Raw genomic sequence first — 18,764 nt, forward strand, 5'->3', positions numbered from 1 at the left:
AGACAATGTTGCACGGGTTTCAACTGTACAATATAGTGATTAGACAACTTTATGTGTTATGCTATGCTTACAACATTAGTTACCGTCTGTCACCATACAGCACTATTACAATACCGTTGACTCTGTTCCCTATGCTGTACCTTTCATTCCTGCGACTTTTTCATTCTGTAACTGGAAACCTGTATCTCCCACTCCCCTTCACCCATTTTGCACATTCCCCTACTCCCTCCCCTCTAGCAACCATTAGTTTGTTCTCCATATTTATGAGTATATTTCTACTTTTTGTTTCTTATTTGTTAGTTTTGTTTTTTAGATTCCACAAATAAGTGAAATCATATGGTATTTGTCTTTCCCTGACTGACTTATTTCATTTGGTATAATATCATGTAAGTGCATCCTATTGTAAATGGCAAGATATTCTTTTTAATGGCTGAATGATATTCTATCGTATATGTATGTATACCACATTTTCTTTATCCATTCAACTATAGATGGACACTTAGGGGGCTTCCACATTTTGGCTATTATAATAATGCTTCAGTAAACATAGGGGTGCACATCTTTTCAAATTAGTGTTTTTATTTTCTTTGGGTAAATATCCAGTAGCGGAATTACTGGGTTATATGGTATTTCTATTTTTAATTTTTTGAGAAAACTCCATACCGTTTTCCATAGTGGCTGTACCAATTTACTGTATTTATATTTTATATTTTAAATATTTATACTAAGATTCTCTATGTATAAATGTCATGTGATAGGTAGATTTTGCTTTGATCTTTCTCATTTTTTTTTCAATGAAAAGAATCTAGGTCTACTTTTTTTTTTTTTTAAAGTTTATTTATTTTGAGAGAGAGAGAGAGAGAACAAGGAGAGAAGGAGCAGAGAGAGAGGGGGACAGTGGATTGGTGGATCGGAAGCAGGCTCTGTGCTGACAGCAGTGAGCCAGATATGGAGCTCCAACTCATGAACCACAAGGTCATGACCCAAACTGAAGTTGGAAGCCTAATCCACTGACCCAGCCAGGTGCCCCTGGGTTTATTTTTCGTTTTAAAGAGATTTTTAAAAAATCTATATGACCCCTTACCAATGACTAGATATAACGTACTCTTTCATATCATGCTCAACCGCATGAGGACAAGATGGAGGCAGAAGTGGTTGTCTGTCACCTAAATACAATTTATACCAACAGAGCTCTAGGCCTCCTTCAATTGTTGAAAATTAATTTACTTTTAGACTTCAGAATCTGATTTTCAGAGTACAAGAAGCTTGACGGAAAAAGCAATTGAATGTAATCAGCCTCTCTTTATGTGCTTGGTTTAAAATCGTTTAGGCTGTCCTATGTGATATGAATCAATGGACTTGATAAATATTTCTAAGAACACCTAGATGGCTCACCTGAGCAGATGTGTAATTGCTTGTGAAATTCAGAGAGAACCAAGCAAATTTAGAATAAAAGGGAATGTTTAATAATTGTATTTTCACTTTCTTAAGACCTTTGCCAAGATAACAGGTAATAGCTTCATCCAAGAGCCACAAGAAGAAAATAGATTTTGGTAGATGGTCAGTAATTTGAGGTTAATGTAGTGTAGCTCATGTGCAGAAATTGAGAAGCATTTTCATTATTTTCAAGGAAGTCGCTAGTTTTATAGAGTTTTTTTTTTTTAATTTGGAGTTTACTACAGTAGTAGAAGAGTATTAAGAGAATATTTCTCAGTAGATCAGGAAAAAGCATTGTTCAAGTATTTAAAATGCCAGTAATATTGGATTGTGAATAAATTCGTAGCTTAAAATAGTTTATCTATGAATAATGGCTCACATAAGTTTGAGGACTTGAAAAAAATGTAAAGATTTGTAAACAGAGCTACAGAAATTAAAACAGTATATACTTTCAAAAATATTGACCTTCATGTCAATGACCCTGAACACACAACCCAGAAACAATATTCATTCTATACTAAAATTTAGCGTATAATGAAGGTAGCATTTCAAATTACTGAATCAGAGTGTGCAATAAGTTATGGAATATGAAGTAAATGTTAAAAAAATAAGAACTTTCCAAATAACAAAATTTCCTAGAAAGACAATTATCTACGACCGGCAAACAACAATATTTTGGCTCTCCCTTTCTGATAGCCAAAGTTCTTACTCTGTTCATTGCATTGACTATAATTTTGTGAACAAAATTAAATAGTAGTAGTGCTAGCATGTCTTATTCCAGATTTTACTGGGAACGCTTCTAAGGGCATATTGTTGAATATGATGTTGGCTGTGGTTTTAAGATAGGTAGTTTACCAATTGTTTGGTAGTTTTCCAACTAGTTTACCAATAACTGTAATCTCTCCCCATCCATGAGAGGAGGGAGTCTTTGCTCTAATAATCACTGTACCCATAGCTTAGAAAGTGCCACACACTGGTAGGCATTCAATAAATGCTTGGTGAATAACTAATTATCAAGAGGATTGATTGTATCAAGAAGATATGTGAAGTGTCAAAGAAATTATCTAAAAAAGTCTTATTTGAGAGCTTAAGAAAAATTTACCTAGTAATATTAGAATTATACATATAGAAAAGTATTAGAAAAAATATCCATTAGCTTAAAACAAACTAACTTTTTGATAACTTGTACAATATTTAAGCTATCTTTAAAAAATATATATATATAAAATATATAAGATCTTTAAATGGATCATTTTAGAAAATAAAAACCCAAAATAAGTCTGGTAGAGTAGTATTCCCTTTAAGGATTATTCCTTTTTAATTCTTTTTGAGAAGAAATTTCAAATTGCTTTAGGTAGACTCTATTTATATAGACTGATCTCCAAAGGCTTTAGCCTTTTAATGAAAACAAGTTATATGGCACTAAGTTTTGACATGGTTAAACTAAGCCTTTAGATAGATGCCAAAATGCATATTCAAAGATTAAATTATTTATTTCAAAATATAACTGTCAATTTTGAATTTGGTAGATAAGTATAGTAGTTATTTAACTTAATTTGGCTATTCATTCACCCAGAACCTATGAGATGTCTATTGCCATGTATGCACCATATGCTAGGCTTTTGGGAAAGGGATGAATAACATTAAAGTCTATAAGGGAGACATACTATAATACAGCAGAAGAAGTATTATAAGAGGGGTACTGAGAGTATCTTACAGACAGGGCTTTGGAGAATCAGTAGAGTTCAAAACAGAGTTGAAATTAGGCTTGGATCTATGCCAACCAGACAATAGGCATGGGGGATGGAGATAAGACACTGCAGCTATGTGCAAAAGCACAAAACGCTTAAAGTACAGCAAGTGTAAAGGGAATAGGGAGAAACTCAGTGTGACTAGAGCATCTTGTACATTTGAAAAAATACAAGTTGCTCATTTGGTGTAGGGTGTAGGATCTTGACTCAACATGAGTTCAAATCCTGGTTGTGCCACAAACTTGCTGGGTAACTACGCAAACAACTAAGTTCAAGTCTTAGCTCTTCTTCTGTAGAATGGAGATAATAATAGCACCAAGCTTGCAGGGTTAGTGGGGAGACTTAAGAGCATGTGTAGAACCCAATATTGTGCCCGATCCACCCAGAATAAGAGCTCAATAAATGGTAGCCATTGTTATATTGGTAAGTAGATAAATCTGTTAGTGACTCCTACTTTAATATTGAGTAGTATTTCCTTATACATTGCTGAGAATTATTTCCTCTATGGCTTAAAAAAAAAACTTAAATAGTAGAATAAGTCCCATGCTAGTGCTAATAATGAGCTCACTTTTCCAATAGAGTCCAGGAGTATAAAAGTATCACTTCTTCCTGAGCAAAGACTATACATATTACCTCAGATCATATCCATTTTAGAGAAACATTTCTACCCCAGAATTAGTGGTTTATACAATTGCCACTAGTAGAACCCTATAGTTTTTTTAAAAAAATGTTTATTTTTGAGAGAGAGAGAATATGAGAGTTCAGGGAAGGGACGGGGGGTGGGAGAGAGGATCTGAAGCAGGCTCTGTGCTAACAGCAGATGTGTGGCTTGAACTCACAAACCATGAGATCGTGACCTGAGCTGAAGTCTGACACTTAACTGACTGAGCTACCCAGGTGACCCAGAACACTATAGCTTTAAAAAATCAAACACAGCATCTACTATATGGCAAATCACTACAAAGTATAAAACTTCTATTAATTCAAACATATGAATGTAGATTTGCAAGTGTTTTTAAATCATTTGCACGAGTGGCTGGTCCTTAAAAGAAAAATTTCTATTCGTGTGTCTGTTTCTTAGGTATGATTCTTACCTCAGCTAATTACATGCAGATTTCTTTGCCTGTTCTCTCTTGACTCCATTGAAATGACACACACAAATATTATAGATAGGTAACTTATGGCCAAATCTGGTAATTAACTAATTCATCCTCTCTTTTCAGAATTTAACATGGTTGAATTGCTTCTTCTTTTTTGAAATTCTGTCTGTACTGTGGTTTCATGATGCCACATTCATCTGGCTTTTTTAATATCTGGCTTCTTACATGTCTGAGCATTCCTTCTTGGTGTGTTTTATCTTTCCTCTCTTCGTTACCTGTCTCTTAATATTCATGATCTGCACGGTTCTGTCTTTGGTTCTTTTCTTTTCTCATTCCACAAACTCCCCATGGGGGTAATCTTATTCTCTCCATTGCCTTCAATGAACAGATAGAGAATTATGTGAATCTCAAATTTTATCTCCATCCCTGAACTATTTCCATGGCCTCATCTATGCATCTATTTCCAGTAATCAACAGAGCATCTCCATCTTGCTGTCCCAGAGACAATAAAATCATTATGCCCCAGGCTGAACTTACTCTCTGATTTCTCAATCCATTCCTTCTCTTTCATTCTGATCTTGGTGATCAATACATTCACCACCTGGAAACCCAAGAGCTAGACTAGTTTTCTCTCTTTCCTTAACCAAATGCTCTCCACATATGCAATCAGTGTCCAAGTCCTACTGATTTTATTTCTTTACCAATTTTTTGTCCCTTCTGTCTATGGCCATTACTTCCAGCATCTCATACTTTAACTATGACAGTAGTATCCTAAGTGATCTTCCTGCCTTCACTATAAGTCAGCCAAGTTGTTCCTATTCCATGGTAAAATTTCCCTGGTGGTTTTTCATTTAATGTGCAAATTCCACTATGTGATGTTCCACACTCTTGATGATCTGGCTGGAGTCCACCTTTGCTTCTTCTTTCTTTCTGCATCTTCTTTCCTGATCACGTGATTTCATTCTGTGAAGCTTCTTGAGCTGTTGACTGCAAAGCCCTTTGCCAGCCATGGAGAAGAGATGAAATCACCCAGTCCCGTGCCTTCACTCATGCCCTTGTCTCCTCTTGGATTTATTGTGGCTCCCACCTCTTTTTATTGCAGTTATTTGTTCACATTCATTATTCCCTCTGTATCCCTGGCATCTCATGTTATGTATTCAAAAGAATTTTTTGTTACAATATCAAAAGATATTTATTAAGCACTTTCTCAAGGAGCTGGGTAAAAAAGAACAACTTCCGGTTTCTTTGGTATTGTCTCAAAGTACTCTTTCTCTAGGATATAATAAATGTGTCTGACTGAAAATTGAGCCAATCCCTGGTTGCATACATTGTTGATTTCCATCCCAATGTGTTTTTGTGTTCTTTGAATAGATAATGTAATTATGCTTTGCCTAAATGAAATTGGCTTGATCTCCACAATCATCCCATAAAACAGTCACTACGTCATCATCATTGTTGTCGTAGTCATCATCATCATTCCCATTTTGTATGTAGTGGGGAGATGCTATGGTGGCTTCTAAGTACACAAATTGGAGGGGCGCCTGGGTGGCTTAGTCGTTAAGCGTCCGACTTTCGCTTGGGTCATGATCTCGCGGTTCGTGGGTTCGAGCCCCGCGTCGGGCTCTGTGCTGACTGCCAGCTCAGAGCCTGGAGTCTGTTTCAGTCTGTGACTCCCTCTCTCTCTGACCCTCCCCAGCTCACGCTGTCTCTCTCTCTCTCTCTCTCTCCTAGAAAAAAAAAAATTTAAGTATACAAATTGGTGAGCTATCCCGGAAGTCCTGAAATTGAAACGCTCATAGACCAAATCACTAATTTGTTAAGTCAACTTAAAATCTACAGTGAGAAGCAAAGGGAATGGGATTGAATAGGTTAAGATATTTAGCGCAAAAAGGTGAAAGGACCACATTGCCTGTGCTTTCCCCGAGGTTTGTGTAAGTCCTGACTCTCTCTCTTTGCATCACCTTCTTTATCACAGATGGTGTTGTTACAAGGACCAGAGTCAAAAGCAGGCAAGAAAGTTTAAAGATGGAAGATCTGTGGTGCCAGATGCTTGCTCTATTGGAGAGAAGAAGAGGCAAAGATACATGGCTACAGTCATAGCTCTGTGATAACCTTATGAGCATCAGCATGTATTTGAAGCAGAAAGCAAGTGGACTAGCATGGATAATACCAATGGGTGGCCATTTTGGGATAGATAAAGATGATCCATGCTTTACGAGTATTTAAGGTTTATTTTGCTTTCCATCTCTTTCTATCTACAAGTAACACTCATTTTTCATTCTTTTAATGTGTTTAACACATAAATGTCTACTTTATGTTTAGCATGTCCTATAGGTCTATGATATACTTACTATCTATAGCTAACATTTCTTTTGAGTTTCATCCATCCTGTGTTTCTCTAGTCCTTTAAGGCAGAATCAAAAATTCTTAAAGAATGCAGCAAAAACACATTTATATAATGGATGAAGCACATATCGGAGGCGCAAGACCATTAAACCACTTGCCCACGATCCTCACATTTAGTGCATGGGAGAGTCAGGGGTTCAAATATAAGAAATGTAGCTCCAGAGCCTACTTCTTAACTACCATCCTATATTGATTTCTAATTTGCCTGAGAAAACACAGCCAGTAAGTCTGACCTCAAGTCCAATGCTCTTTCCCCTAACTACTCTTTATTCTAAGTATCTTTGTGTCTGGAGACCTCTCTTGTTCCTCTCTTCTGTTCTTATCACCAAGCGTAGGGCCTCCACAAATACTTGTTGACTAAGATCGCATTTTAACTTTGCTTTTCTTTTGGGTTAAGTTTAAGTGGCCTGAATAATACCAATGTAACATTCAAGAAAAGTTAACTTTTGGCAATTAAAGTTACAGTATCTATGGTATTTGATTTTAAACAGAATTAACCTGAAGAGGTATCTAGTTGCTAGAGAGCAAAAGATAAGGATCCAGGAACTGAGATCTAGCTCTGATTGTGAAACTGACCCTTTCAAAGGGATTAAGTTGTTTCTCTGTGCTTCATTTTCTTCAGTAGGAAAATGGCCCTAGTAATTCCTATCTACCCTTTTCACTAGGAGCTGTTACATTTACTATTCTTCCTGTTACTAGCATGCCATTAAAAAAAATGGTTTCTGGGGTGCCTGGTGGCTTAGTTGGTTAAGCGTCTGACTTCAGCTCAGGTCATGATCTCATGGTTCATGGGTTTGAGCCCTGAGTCAGGCTCTATGCTGACAGCTAAGATCCTGGAGCTACTTCAGATTCTGTGCCTCCCTCTCTCTCTCTCTGCCTTTCCCCCTCTTGTGCACATGCACAAAAATAAATAAATAAACATTAAAAATGGCTTCTGCATTATAGATTAGAAATTTTAAAAAATGTAATAAAGTCTATCTATACATTCACACAATCAATTAACATATTTACATGGTTAAAAATAAAAAATGTTTATAACCTTTTAAAGATGCAGTTTATACTACATTTAGACATATTTCACATTCTGCAGTTTGCTAAGTATTTTACAATTTCCCACATCCATTTGACTTTTCTTTTTTTCTAATTTTTTAATGTTTATTTCTTTTTGAGAGAGAGAGAGAGAACGAGCAGGGAGGGGCAGAAAAAGAGGGAAACACAGAATCAGAAGCAGGTTACAGGCTCTGAGCTGTCTACACAGAGTCTGACACGGGCTCAAACTCACCAACTGTGAGATCATGACCTGCCTGAGTTGAAGTCAGACACTTAACTGACTGAGCAACCCAGGCGCTCCTCCATTTGACTTTTCTAAAAGAAAAGAAAAATTAACAGCCTTCTGAAAGAAGCTAATATGAATTGTTATGGTCCTAAAATATTTTTAATGCCTCTTTTTTGTTCCATACTTATATATTTATGTATGTCTTTATTTATTTTTTACCACTTATAAAAATTTTGCTCCTGTCTAGGAAGTTGGCAATAATCTCAATATATGCAAGACCATGGGGAACGCAACATGATAGTTGCTCAACCCTGGCTGCCTAATAGAATGAACAGGGAAACTTAAAAACAAAAAACTGATGTTTCAGCTCTACATCAAGCCATTTAAATCAGAATCTTGAAGGATGGGACTTGGGTATCTGTATTTTTAAAAGCTTTCCAGATAGTCTACAAAATACTTGACCAGTACTCTTCAAAACTATCAAGGTCATCACAAACAAGGGAAGTCTGAGAAATTGCCACAGACCAGAGAAAGGAGACATACTAATTCAATGTAAATAAGGTATCCAAAGCGGGATCCTGGAATGGAAAGAGGATGTCAGGGGGAAATTACTGAAATCCAAATATACCGTGGAGTTAATAGCAATGTGTCGATATTGGATCCTTCATTGTGACATATGTACTGTACTAATATAAAACGTTAACAATAGGGGAAATTGGGTGAGGAGTATATGGGAACTCTGTATTCCCTTTACAACTTTTTCATAAATCTAAATCTGTTCTAAAATAAAAATTTAATTTTAAAAATCTGTCTAATATGGAGCTGGAGTTGAGACTCACTCACATAGCAACATTGCATCAGAAAACAAAAAGTCCTTTTAAAATATTGAGCCTAATTGCAGTTGCCAGCACGTGTCATCCTAAAACCTGACTCTCAAAAACAACAGGCTATTCTCTTAGGACAGAATACATTTCTAGAGGCACTTTGTGGAAAACAAAAATGGACTAATTACAATAAACATAACTGTAATAATCAAAACCTGAATAGGGGTACCTGGGTGGCTCAGTGGGTTGAGCATCTGACTCTTGAGTTTGGCTCTGGTCATGATCTCATGGCTAGGTTAGTGGGATTGAGCTCCACATAGGACTCTGCTCTGACAGCGCAGAGCTTGCTTGGAATTCTCTCTCTCTCCCTCTCTCTCTGTCCCTTCCTCACTCATGCTCTCTCTCTCCCTCTCAAAATAAGTAAATAAACATTTTTTAAAAGAAAAAACCCTGATTACTTTTGCTTTTAAGAAGCAAAAATTCAAGAAATACAAGAAATACTGCTTAGTAAGGAGAAAAAAACTGCTGCCAACCCATTACTCAGGTTAGAAAGGTAGTTTTATTTTGATATTTATGAAATATAAATATTGGGATTAAATATAATGTCTGCATTATGGTACCCTAGTCGGTTGAGAAAATTGTGAGTGATCTATTTTTGCTAAGAGTTGTTGTTTCTTATGTATAAAGGAGATTTAGACCCTACCAGAAAGTTCTTCGGTATTATTTTTTTCCCTTGTCTTGGCTCTCCCACTGTGGTAGGAAAGAGGCAAGGAAAAAAAATCCCTAGTCCTTCTTAATGAAGTCTACCTGGATTTAGCCCAGTCACAGTTCTTTTTTCATATTTATGTAAATCTCTAGAGAGAAGCCAGAATAGTGCCTAAAGAAATTACTCCACACAAGTAAGCATTTGACAAACAGCAATTTCTTGGAGATGACATTTCAAAGAGCTCCTTTTAAATTTTTTGTGTTACGTTTTGTTTCTAAAAACGTCACCAATTTATAATTCAGAATCTTTATGCATCATATAATAAACAGTATTAACAGCGTGTGGTCACCCGTGTTACAGTTCAGCTCCCTAACTTCATGCGACATTGGGTAAATAATTTATATTTTCTGAGCCGATCTCAGTTTGCTTTTTTTTTTTTTTTTTCTGTAAGATGCATCGTTTGGACTAAGCAGTATCCAATGCCTCTTTTTCTACTCGAACATTGAGATTTGTTGAGGACTTCAAGAAACAAACTGGAGAATTTTAGAATCTTTGGGTTCTGGTGGGCAGTATGGTATTGAAGAAACTGTTCTCATGTTTGTGATTTTAGAGTCGGAAGGGTAAATGATAGGGGCAAGAAAGCGTGCAAGCGAAGAGTAAGTTACCCATTGTAGGGTCAACTCCTGGGATTTTTCTCAGACTGGCAGATAAGCCGAGCGTTTCGCTGCTAGGCAACCGCTCTTCCTTTCAGAGAGTGGAGGACCCCAGTCGGAGGTGTCTAAGTCACTACCTCTTAATTTAGCCATGGTGCCTTCTCGAAGTTAATGAAATATGTTATCTTTTGAAAGTACACAGGTTCTGCAGCCAAGGTTTGGCAAGCCTTGTAGCCGAGTTCGGCTCGTGGTGGGTTTCTATTTCCTGCTGTCAGGCGCGATGCGGGCACCTCTCCGGCAAGGACCCCGCCGCGGCGCGTTGCCGGGCAGAGCTCGACGCCTCCTGCTCCCGGCCCCCGCCCTCCCTGGCCCCGGCCCGCCCTTCGCTGGCAACACTCCGCCGCCTTAGGCCGCCATGGGCTCGGAGATGGAGCCGCTGCTCCTGGCCTGGAGCTACTTTAGGCGCAGGAAGTTCCAGCTCTGCGCCGATCTGTGCACGCAGATGCTGGAGAAGTCCCCTTATGACCAGGTACCGGCCGGCCCCCCGTCAGCCCTGTTGATCCCGGCGAGAGGGAGAGGGCACTGGGGAGTCCCCGGGCCGCCGGGTGGGGACTCTGGGGTGAAAGGTCCAGGGCATCTGGAGGGGGACCCCCTAGAGCCATGGCCGGCGCCTCCCCGCCAGCGGCGTCCCCACGTCCCCGCCGAACCCGCGAGTGCTGTGCCAGGACCGCCCCCTCTTCAAACTTCAGCAGCCCCTCTCCTTTACGGGTCCCTCAAAGGAACACTTAAAAGTCCCGAATTTCACTTTGGTGCAGAACTTTGATAATTCATTTATACTTTCAGATGAATGGGCTCTTGAGCTCTCTGCGTGTGCGTTATTAATTTCTAAAACAATTATGATAAAGATCTGTAACTTCACTTCTCGTTAAAATAGTTGCATTATTATTATTATTATTATTATGGACCAAATGTTGTGATTCTCCCCTTTCATCCTAAGATTGTTGTCCAAGATTGAAGGAGGTATTGATTCTGGGACATGAGTGCCATTTGAGGCAGATAATGCAAGTTAGAGAAATGAGAATCTAGGAGGAGAAGAGATACATTTACTATTAGGGAAGGATGGGGAAAGAGTCTCCCTGAAAGAAGGAATGAAGGCATTGATTAAAAGACCGTAGGTAAACTACAGTAATAGTTTATTTCGGTTCTCTTAAATGAGGTGAGATGTTAAATCAAGAGAGTGAGGGTGGTCGTATGCTGTGTGTGCCAGTTACAGTGCTGGTGGCAGGTAGTTCCTGGAAGAGGCGAGGAGAAAAAACTGTGGCAGTTTGTCAGTGCTTCTAGTAAAAGTTGGTTTCCCAGCTTTTCCTCTAATGGTGTTGCCTTGGAGATGTTAGAAAAAAAAGGAAAATTGAGGGGAGTTACATAAGTGGAGGCCTATGTGTGAATACTGTTACTAGGCTCTGCCTTGTTGCATCTGCAAGTGGATGGCAGATTACCTGCTGAGGTGAACGTGTAGACTTTCAGATAGAACATCTCCCCTAGAACCATCCATGTTAGTGGGAATGCTAAGCTAGAGTCTTTTGTGTTTAGTTCACGTTAATTACTAGGACTGTGATTCCACAGGGAAGCATTTTTCCAAGTGTGTTTCTTGGCACAGTAGTCCCGCAGATGCTGCTTCCAAAAAAAAAAAAAAAAAGATTCCAAGATTCCACAATCAGCTATGTCTGGGAACTGTTACAAAATATTGACCCCTTTTCATTTTGTACAATAAAAGTTCATTAAAACTCTACGATGTACCAGACACTGCTGTAGGCACAATGGTTTGCAAAATCTTTACATGTTGTTTCCGTTTTTCCATTGAGGGTAGTTTCCATTCTGTGTTTCCACAGAGCAGTTGTCCCAAGAGCTGCTCAGTGAAAGAGTTTCCTCACTAAATTCATCTGGGAATCGTGTATTTCCTACTTAAAGATTCAAGATTCAGGGGCGCCTGGGTGGCTCAGTCGGTCGGGCATCTGACTTCGGCTCAGGTCATGATCTCACAGTCTGTGAGTTCGAGTCCCACGTCAGGCTCTGTGTGCACAGAGCCTGGAGCCTGCTTCAGATTCTGTGTCTCCCTCTATCTCTGCCCCTCTCCTGCTTGCTCTCTGTCTCTCAAAATAAAATAAAGACATTAAAAAAAAATTTTTTTTAATTCAAGATTCATACTAAAGGCCCTGGGTTCTGAAGCAAAGAAATGTAATTTTGCTTAATTTTGGCAATACAATAGTTCTGAAACTTCTTTGACCACTAGTTACTTTTTTGGCAGTGGGCAAGGGTCAGATTTCTTTACTGTAACTATACTAGGGAGATGTAGTCTCACAGTGAAATGTTATAAGCAAAGAAGCACTGTTTTTATTAATGCTTAAGATCCTATACTCTTAATAACATCTAATCATAGTGCATTCAGTACAGTACTGTGCCTGTGAATTCAGATTTAGTTTGTGCTGGGTGCTGCGGACAGGATTTTGTATGTATTCAACTAAATGACCTTTTGTTGAATGCTTACTACTTACTAATTTGTGTAAATTATAGGTATTTCTATGCTTAGAGTAACCTTGCAAAATAGGTAACAAAAATAGTAGCTGACGTTTATGGAGTATTTATGTCAGGCTTGGTTTGGAGGGTTTTAGAAGTCGTCTCATTTAACGTCTCAGCCGTTTTAGGAAATTGGTACTGTTTCACCCTTTTTTTTTTTTTTTTTTAATAAATAAACTTTTTTTTTTTTATTTCTAGGAGAGAGAGAGAGACGGTGTAAGCAGGGGAGGGTCAGAGAGAGAGGAAGTCACAGACTGAAACAGGCTCCAGGCTCTGAGCTGGCAGTCAGCACAGAGCCTGACGCGGGGCTCGAACCCACGAACCGCGAGATCATGACCCAAGCGGAAGTCGGACGCTTAACCGACTAAGCCACCCAGGCGCCCCTGTTTCACCCTTTTTATAGATTAAGTGCACTGGGGCACAAGGTGAAAAAATTTGTCCAAAGTTACAAAGTTGATAAACCCATTTCCTTTGTCCATACTGTGCTACCTCTTTGACCCTGATGTAGCCTAATTTTTCAAAGCTGTGTGTTTCTCAACTTTTCCCAGTACATTTTCCCGTCTACTGTGCCTTTTTCAAGATTTTAGCCAACTGCTAAAGAATTCTGACATATTTGCGGACTTGGATTGAAAGCTTTAGAAAGTCCTGAAGGAAGGAGACTTACCTGATTTTGATGAAGACAGTATTCTGAAACATACGTGATCTCTGGTTCCTTTTTTGGGGGGAGAGATCGATGTCTCCCTTGTCATTCTGGAGAGATGTCATTTTGGAAAGTGCATGGGCAAAGCAGAAGTGTTTTCATTAATGATGAAGTTGGGGCTGTAGAGAAGATCTTGCTCCTTTTTATCTAGGAAGAGTAAGTTCAACAGATTTAGGACTTTACAGTCTCCTGAATTAGTAGCTAAATAAGATAGGGGCTTGTATCTTTTTGGTTTCTTGTGCAGCTGTCATTAGGCCTTATTGGCCATCCTGAAAGATTAAAGACTTATTACAAGGAATGTTTGGTAGAACCGTGATTTTGATAATGATAATGAAGAAAAAAAGACACAGGTTTATACTGGGAAATACTGCTCTTGTCATTAGTTAACCATTTGACATGGTTAAGATCATTAGGGCAGTAAGTTTTGTTAGGTCCTGGCCTAGTCTCTTGTCCAATTTGCTGTGGATTTGAAATAACCACCAGTAATGTGATACATAATTCATGTCTGCTGCCATAGACATTAAAAAAGGTTATTCTTCGTTACTATTTTCTTGTTATGAGCAGGGGTTGATATGTTCCGCTCCTATAAATATCAGAGTAGACCTAGGAGAATGATTACCAGATCCAGAAGAAATTTATGATATATATTCTTTTCCTGTGTAATCCTTTTTATTTATTTTGCTGAGGTAGTTTATTTAAGTAGGAACTGTATATATAGCCAGAACAATGAGCAGTATTTCATCAGGAATAGACGTTTAACTTGATGTTACCTTACCAAACTGGCTTTAAAAACATTTTTTAAAGTTTTATTTATTTAAGAGAGAGAGAGAGAGAAAGAGAGAAAGAGAGAGAAAGAGCACGAGCAGGGAAGGAGGAGGGAGAGGGAGAATGAGAATCCCAAGCAGGCTCCAGGAACTCATAAACTGAGAGGTCATGCCCAAGCCAGAATCAAGAATCTGATTCTTTTAACTGACTGAGCCACCCAGGCGCCCCACCAAACTGGGCTTTTGATAGCTGGATAGGGCTGCTGAAAAGTTTATCGAGTTCACTCATATGTCAGTTATTTTTTGACTCAACCTTTAAATACTATGTTTTCACTCTGTGCTTTTCTTTTTTAATTAAGTAATTCTTATTTTTTTAAATTTGAATATAGTTGACACACAGTGGTACATTAGTTTCAGTTGTCAACAGAAAGATTCAGCTTCTCTGTACTAGGCTGTGCTCACCCCAGATGTAGCTGCCGTCTGTCACCATACCATGCTATTACAACATCACTGACCATATTCCCTATCCTGTGCCTTTTATTCCCATGACTTATTCATTTCATAACTAGAAGCCTGTATCTCCAGCTCCCCTTCACCCATTTTGACGACCCCCTCCATCTCTACCCTCTGGCAACCATCTGTTTGTTGTCTGTATTTGGGTCTGTTTCTGCTTTTTGTTCATTTGTTTTGTTTTGTTTTTTAGATTCCACATGTAACTGAAATCATATGGTATTTGTCTTTTTCTGTCTGACTTATTTCACTTAGCGTAATACCCTCTAAGGTCCATCCATGTTGTTGCCAATGGCAGGATCTCATTCTTTTTATGGCTGCATAATATTCCATTGTACATATATACCATATCTTCCTTATCCATTCATCTCTCTATATGGTTGCTTCCATATCATGGGTATTATAAATAATGCTGGATAAACACAGGGGTGCATCTGTCTTTTCAAGTTCGTGTTTTCATTTTCTTTGAGTAAAACCCGGTAGTGGAATTGCTGGATCATATGGTATTTCTATTTTTAATTTTTAAAGGAACCTCTGCGATTTTCCACAGTGGCTGTACCGACTTACATTCCCACCAAACAGTACGTGAGAGTTCCTTCACCAGGTCCTTTTCTTAGCACAAATGTGTGTATTTTGTACCCATTTGTTATTTCATATTGGAAAGATTTCCTGCTATGATTTTCCCCAGCTGGAAGAAATCCTGCCTTTTTCTTAATTAAAACACTTAAAATCATTTATGTTGGAGTGCTGATACAATTAATGAAGAGTTTTAGGAGGCTTAAGAAGTTTACTTTGATGAAAAACTTGAAAATTCTCTTTCCTTCCTGTAGAACCTGAATCCAGGGTGGCATATGTGTACAGTGGGACACAGAGCCTGGCACACGGGGGCTCTCAGTATGTATTTGCTGGATGAGGGCATTGATCATATTCACGTGCGTGTGGTTTTTTATAATGTTTACTTTGAGAGAGAGTGAGAGAGTGTACGTGCGTATGATTAGGGTCAAATAGAGAGAGAGAAGCTGTCTGCACTGTCAGTGCAGAGACCAGTATGAGGCTCGATCCCACCAACCTAGAACTCCTGACCTGAGCCCAAATCAAGAGTCAGATGCTTAACCAGCTGAGCCACCGAGACGCCCCATGTGTATGTTTTAAAGGTTTTAAGTAGGGGGCGAGGACACATGTACTGTCTCTTTTTCTCTCAAAATAAACATTTTTTTAAAAATGAAAATTTTAAGTAATCTCTACACCTGACCCACCCACTCGGCTTAACCAACTAAGCCAACTGGGTGCCCCTATGTGCTTTGGTGGCATTATCCATGTGTGCCAGCTTCCCTTCTGTTTACCAAGATCATCTTAGTTGTCTGGTGACCTTTGTGTTCCTCTACCCCCATCCTTAATTCTCAGCCCCATAGGTTCCTAAATATATATTTACCTTTTCAAATAAATGTAATTGTATTGTGGACATTCTTAACTCATTTCTTGATTTGAGGGCCAGTTTTTTCTTTTTCTTTTTTTTTAATCAGTTAAGGAAATTCTTCCTGGATTCCTTCAGGAGAGTATTTCTTTCTTTTTAAAGTTTATTTATTTATTTTGAGAGAGAGAGAGAGAGTGAGCAGGGGAGGGATAGCGAGGGAGAGAGAATCCTAAGCAGGCTCTGCCCTGTCAGCCCAGAGCCCAACTTGGGGCTCAATCCCATGAACCGGGAGATCATGACCTGAGCCAAAATCAAGCCCAAACAACTGGGCCATCCAGGCACCCCCAGGAGAGCATTTCTGATAGTAATTATCATCATTGGGATTTCTTGTGATGCTGTCATTGTTTCAGTGGAGGAAGTTAATTGATGGAGAGACTAACATATGAAAGGCTAACAGAAATGTGATCAGAGCAGAAGCAGATGGTCCTCAGCTCTGCAGTCAGCTGGTTTATCTTCACATGCGCCTTTCACCTTATGGGTGTTTTGAGGCTTCAACATTTTAGAGTCCCCTCCCCACGTCCCCACAACTCTCAATTACTATTCGTGTGCCACCAACCTGATTTTAATACAAATGAATGACTTTGAAGCAGTTCCTAGACACATAGAAGAACAAGAAAATTGCATGTTTCTTTAGAGTAATACATTTTTATTTGGACACAAAAGGACTGAAGGATAGGTTGACTGTAAAACATGGTATTTGGTAAAGAGGAAAAGTTCTTGAAGAAGATGGATTTTGAACTGTATTATGCAGAACAGCGAGCCATAAAAGGGCAGGTCTGTAAGCATGAAGGACATTTAAGGTCCTGATCTCTTGAGATTATAGAGAAAGAAAGATAACTGGTTAATTTATCGTAGCTTCCCTGTTTGAAAAATACAGTATGAACAAGAAGTTCATAGAGGCATTGTCTTTTTTCAAAGTGTTCTTTAAATCACGATTGAAAAAGTGGTTTATAAGTTGTAAGACATAAAAGGGAGAAATGCAAAATGGTCTTCGACACAGCAATGTGACCTAGAGGAAATGCTTGCTTTTACAGCTCATGTCCATCACCCGATTAGTTGCTTAATCTGATTACTGTTCTTTGTGTTCCATATGTCAGATACATGGCTTTAAAACCAGCCCCAATTTTTTTTAGCTCCATTATAATTAAACAGTTCATAAAATATGCAGGTTTTTCAGGCAGTGAGGTTTTGAAGACAGTATGCTTTTATTAATGGGGCAGATTTCTGATAGATTTCAAGTTATTAAAATCAGTGATTCTGGGAGTGGGAGTGGGGGCCATATATCAGAACACGAGAAATTCACATTCTCCTCCGTAATCTCTACTTATAATGAGACATGTTATAGAGAGGAAGGGGTTATTATTGTAAATGATTCAAAGATGGAGAAAAAGCCGAAAGCCACTGGCTTAGAAGAAAGACCTGGAACCAGGGGACCTTAGTGAGCTCTGTGTTAGTAGTTGATTGAGCCAATGATCTGGTGCTCTAAGCAAAACAAACAGACAAACAAACAAATCCTTCTGTATGATTATCTAATTTAGTTCCTCTTTGGGACCATAGAGACTAAGCCAGACTTAATCTTTTGGTTCTATCCTCTATGGAGTTCATTTTATGAATTTGTATTCCTGCTGAATTACACAAATTACATCCCTACTTGACTACTTGGTCCCTAGATTCTCCCCTAACCTTCTGATATCCATCCATTTCTCTGTTCTCTTTCATTGTTTTCCTTCTTGTGACTGCTAACTTCTGAATAATGTCTCAGAAGTTTCAGGGCAGAGCTGGGTCAGACTCACGAGCCAGAGTAAGTAATGGTGGCAATTAAGAAGTCACATTCAGAATTATCTAGAGATTTGATTCCCTGAAGTAATAGCAACGGCCTAAGAGTAAGCCTTACCCTGGGGAGGGAGGGAGGAAGGAAGGAAGGAAGCAAACGGATGTGAATTGAAGTTGATGCTAATGAGTATTTGCTGGTTCCAGGCTGTGTCACTCCACTCCATGTCCCCTTACTCACTTGCTTTGAAGGAGAGTCAAAGGGGAGTCTTAATTTGATGAGGCACAACTGGGATTTAGTTCTGGGTTTGGGAAAGGGAAGTAATAGAGAGTTTGGTGCTTTACTGTTCATTATAGGAATGTTTCTATAAAGAAATTGTGCAACTGGTATTTCTTATTGAAACCTTACACTTCACTAACTATGAGAGCATACGCGGAAGGACTCAGAAAACTATGAAATATTCTTAAAAATGCCAACTGTATTTTTTTTTAAGTTTATTTTTGAGAGAGAGAGAGAGCACACGCATGGGTGCGCTAGTTGGGGAGGGGCAGAGAGAGAGACACACAGAATCCTAAGTAGGCTCCAGGCTCAGAGCTGTCAGTATAGAGCTGGACGCATGGCTCGACCTCATGAGCCTTGAGATCAAGACCCAAGTCAGACACTTAACTGACTGAGCCACCCAGGTGCTCCCAAGGTTTATTTAAAAAAATTTTTTTTTAATGTTTTATTTATTTCTGAGAGAGAGAGAGAGACAGCATGAGCAGGGGAGGGTCAGAGAGAGAGGGAGATACAGAATCTGAAACAGGCTCCAGGCTCTG

The 18,764-nt window shown here is 38.8% G+C and overlaps 1 protein-coding gene across 1 annotated transcript in view; it reads left to right on the forward strand.

Annotated features, from left to right (window-relative positions):
- The first annotated feature begins 10,565 nt into the window (after positions 1–10,565).
- Positions 10,566–18,764, forward strand: part of TTC8 (tetratricopeptide repeat domain 8) — a 63,049-nt gene continuing 54,850 nt past the window's right edge. Inside the window, exon 1 of the mRNA XM_039232523.1 lies at positions 10,566–10,682. Within this exon, the coding sequence (XP_039088454.1) occupies positions 10,569–10,682 (114 nt within the window). The 5' untranslated portion in view covers positions 10,566–10,568. The remainder of the gene's footprint in view (positions 10,683–18,764) is intronic.

This window comes from Hyaena hyaena, unplaced genomic scaffold (genome assembly GCF_003009895.1).
Source record: "Hyaena hyaena isolate Hyena2069 unplaced genomic scaffold, ASM300989v1 scaffold_67, whole genome shotgun sequence".
Lineage (NCBI taxonomy): Eukaryota > Metazoa > Chordata > Mammalia > Carnivora > Hyaenidae > Hyaena > Hyaena hyaena.